Source organism: Symphodus melops, assembly GCF_947650265.1.
Source record: "Symphodus melops genome assembly, chromosome: 5".
In the NCBI taxonomy this organism is placed as follows: Eukaryota; Metazoa; Chordata; class Actinopteri; order Labriformes; family Labridae; genus Symphodus; species Symphodus melops.
The window spans coordinates 1,172,852-1,174,221 of NC_136695.1; the positions used below are offsets into that span (position 1 = coordinate 1,172,852).

The 1,370-nt window shown below is 51.3% G+C and overlaps 1 protein-coding gene across 1 annotated transcript in view; it reads left to right on the forward strand.

Moving 5' to 3' along the window:
• cpne4a (copine IVa) overlaps window positions 1-1,370 on the forward strand; it is a 25,226-nt gene that overhangs the window by 20,150 nt on the left and 3,706 nt on the right. The window contains exons 3-4 of the mRNA XM_079342744.1: window positions 102-281; window positions 1,226-1,297. Of these exons, the coding sequence (XP_079198870.1) occupies window positions 102-281; window positions 1,226-1,297 (252 nt within the window). The remainder of the gene's footprint in view (window positions 1-101; window positions 282-1,225; window positions 1,298-1,370) is intronic.

A 1,370-nucleotide genomic window follows, 5' to 3' on the forward strand; every position in this document is an offset into this window, starting at 1 on the left:
ATCACGTCTGGTTCTCCGCCTCCTCACCAGTCACACAAACAAACAGAGTGTGTGTGTGTGTGTGTGTGTGTGTGTGTGTGTGTGTGTGTGTGTGTGTGCAGGTGGACCGGACCGAGGTGATCCGCAGCACGGTGAACCCGACCTACTCCAAGGTTTTCACTCTGGACTTTTATTTTGAAGAGGTGCAGCGTCTGCGCTTCGAGCTGTTCGACATCAACAGCAGCCACAACGGGCTGAAGGAGGCGGACTTCCTGGGATCAGTGGAGTGCACGCTGGGACAGGTGAGACACACACACACACACACACACCTGCCTCACCCCTTCGTCACCACACGAGGGCGCCATTTCAAACGCCTGCTAGCATATTAGTTATTGGAATTAGCTACCATGACGCCACCTGTTAACTGCTGCAAGCTCCAACAGCACAAACACGGCCCAAAGGTTAAAGGTCAGCTAACAGCTCCCACCTGTCACTCAAAGAAGGCCACCGCCCCCCTATGCTGTAATGCAAACAGGTGAGGCACGCTAGCAGGAAGTTAAAATGTGTTTTCAGGATGTGAAGTTTGACATTTCTCGCCGTCAGAGGAAATAAAAGAGTCCGTCTCAGCGCGAGGAGGAGAATCAGTCCATCTGCTGCTCATTATAACGTGAAGTGAAGGCGTCTCATCAGGAAGTCTCTGTGTGCTGAAGCTCTCGGGGATTCCTGCTCGCTGTTTTCCATTTGTCGTAATAGACGACTTTTAACGAGCAGAGAAGAAGAAGAAGTGTGTGGTCTCCTCGTGTCGTTCTCTGCCAGCAGCGTCTCCTGCCAGATCCTCCACCGACAGATGGAGCAGAGAGACGGAGGTTTCTGCTCGTGGGAGGAGGAAACGCTCAGGAGAGCAACAAGAGGGGGCGGGGCTTAAGCTTCTAGGTTGAAAGGGAGAGGCTGACACGTTTCTGTCCAAATCCACCAAAGAATCGTGTCTCATCCATGTCTCAGTGCTCACTGCAGGAGACAGACTCTAGTGGACACTGGAGGAAACTGCAGCTGTAAAGTTGGACATTTTAACATAGAGCTCTATGGAGACTGACTCACTGCAGGAGACAGACTCTAGTGGACACTAGAGGAACTGCAGCTGTAAAGTTGGACATTTTAACATAGAGCTCTACCCCTACACTGTCTAACTTGACAGTGTGTGTGTGTGTGTGTGTGTGTGTGTGTATGTGTGTGTGTGTGTGTGCAGATCGTCCATCAGAGGAAACTGTGTAAAGCTCTGCTGAGACCAGGAGGGACGGTGGGGAAGGCGATCATCACGGTGAGTTCTCCGACTCTTCTTTGTCTTTTTCATGTCTCTCTCTCTCTCTCTCTGTCTCTCTCTCTCTCTCTCT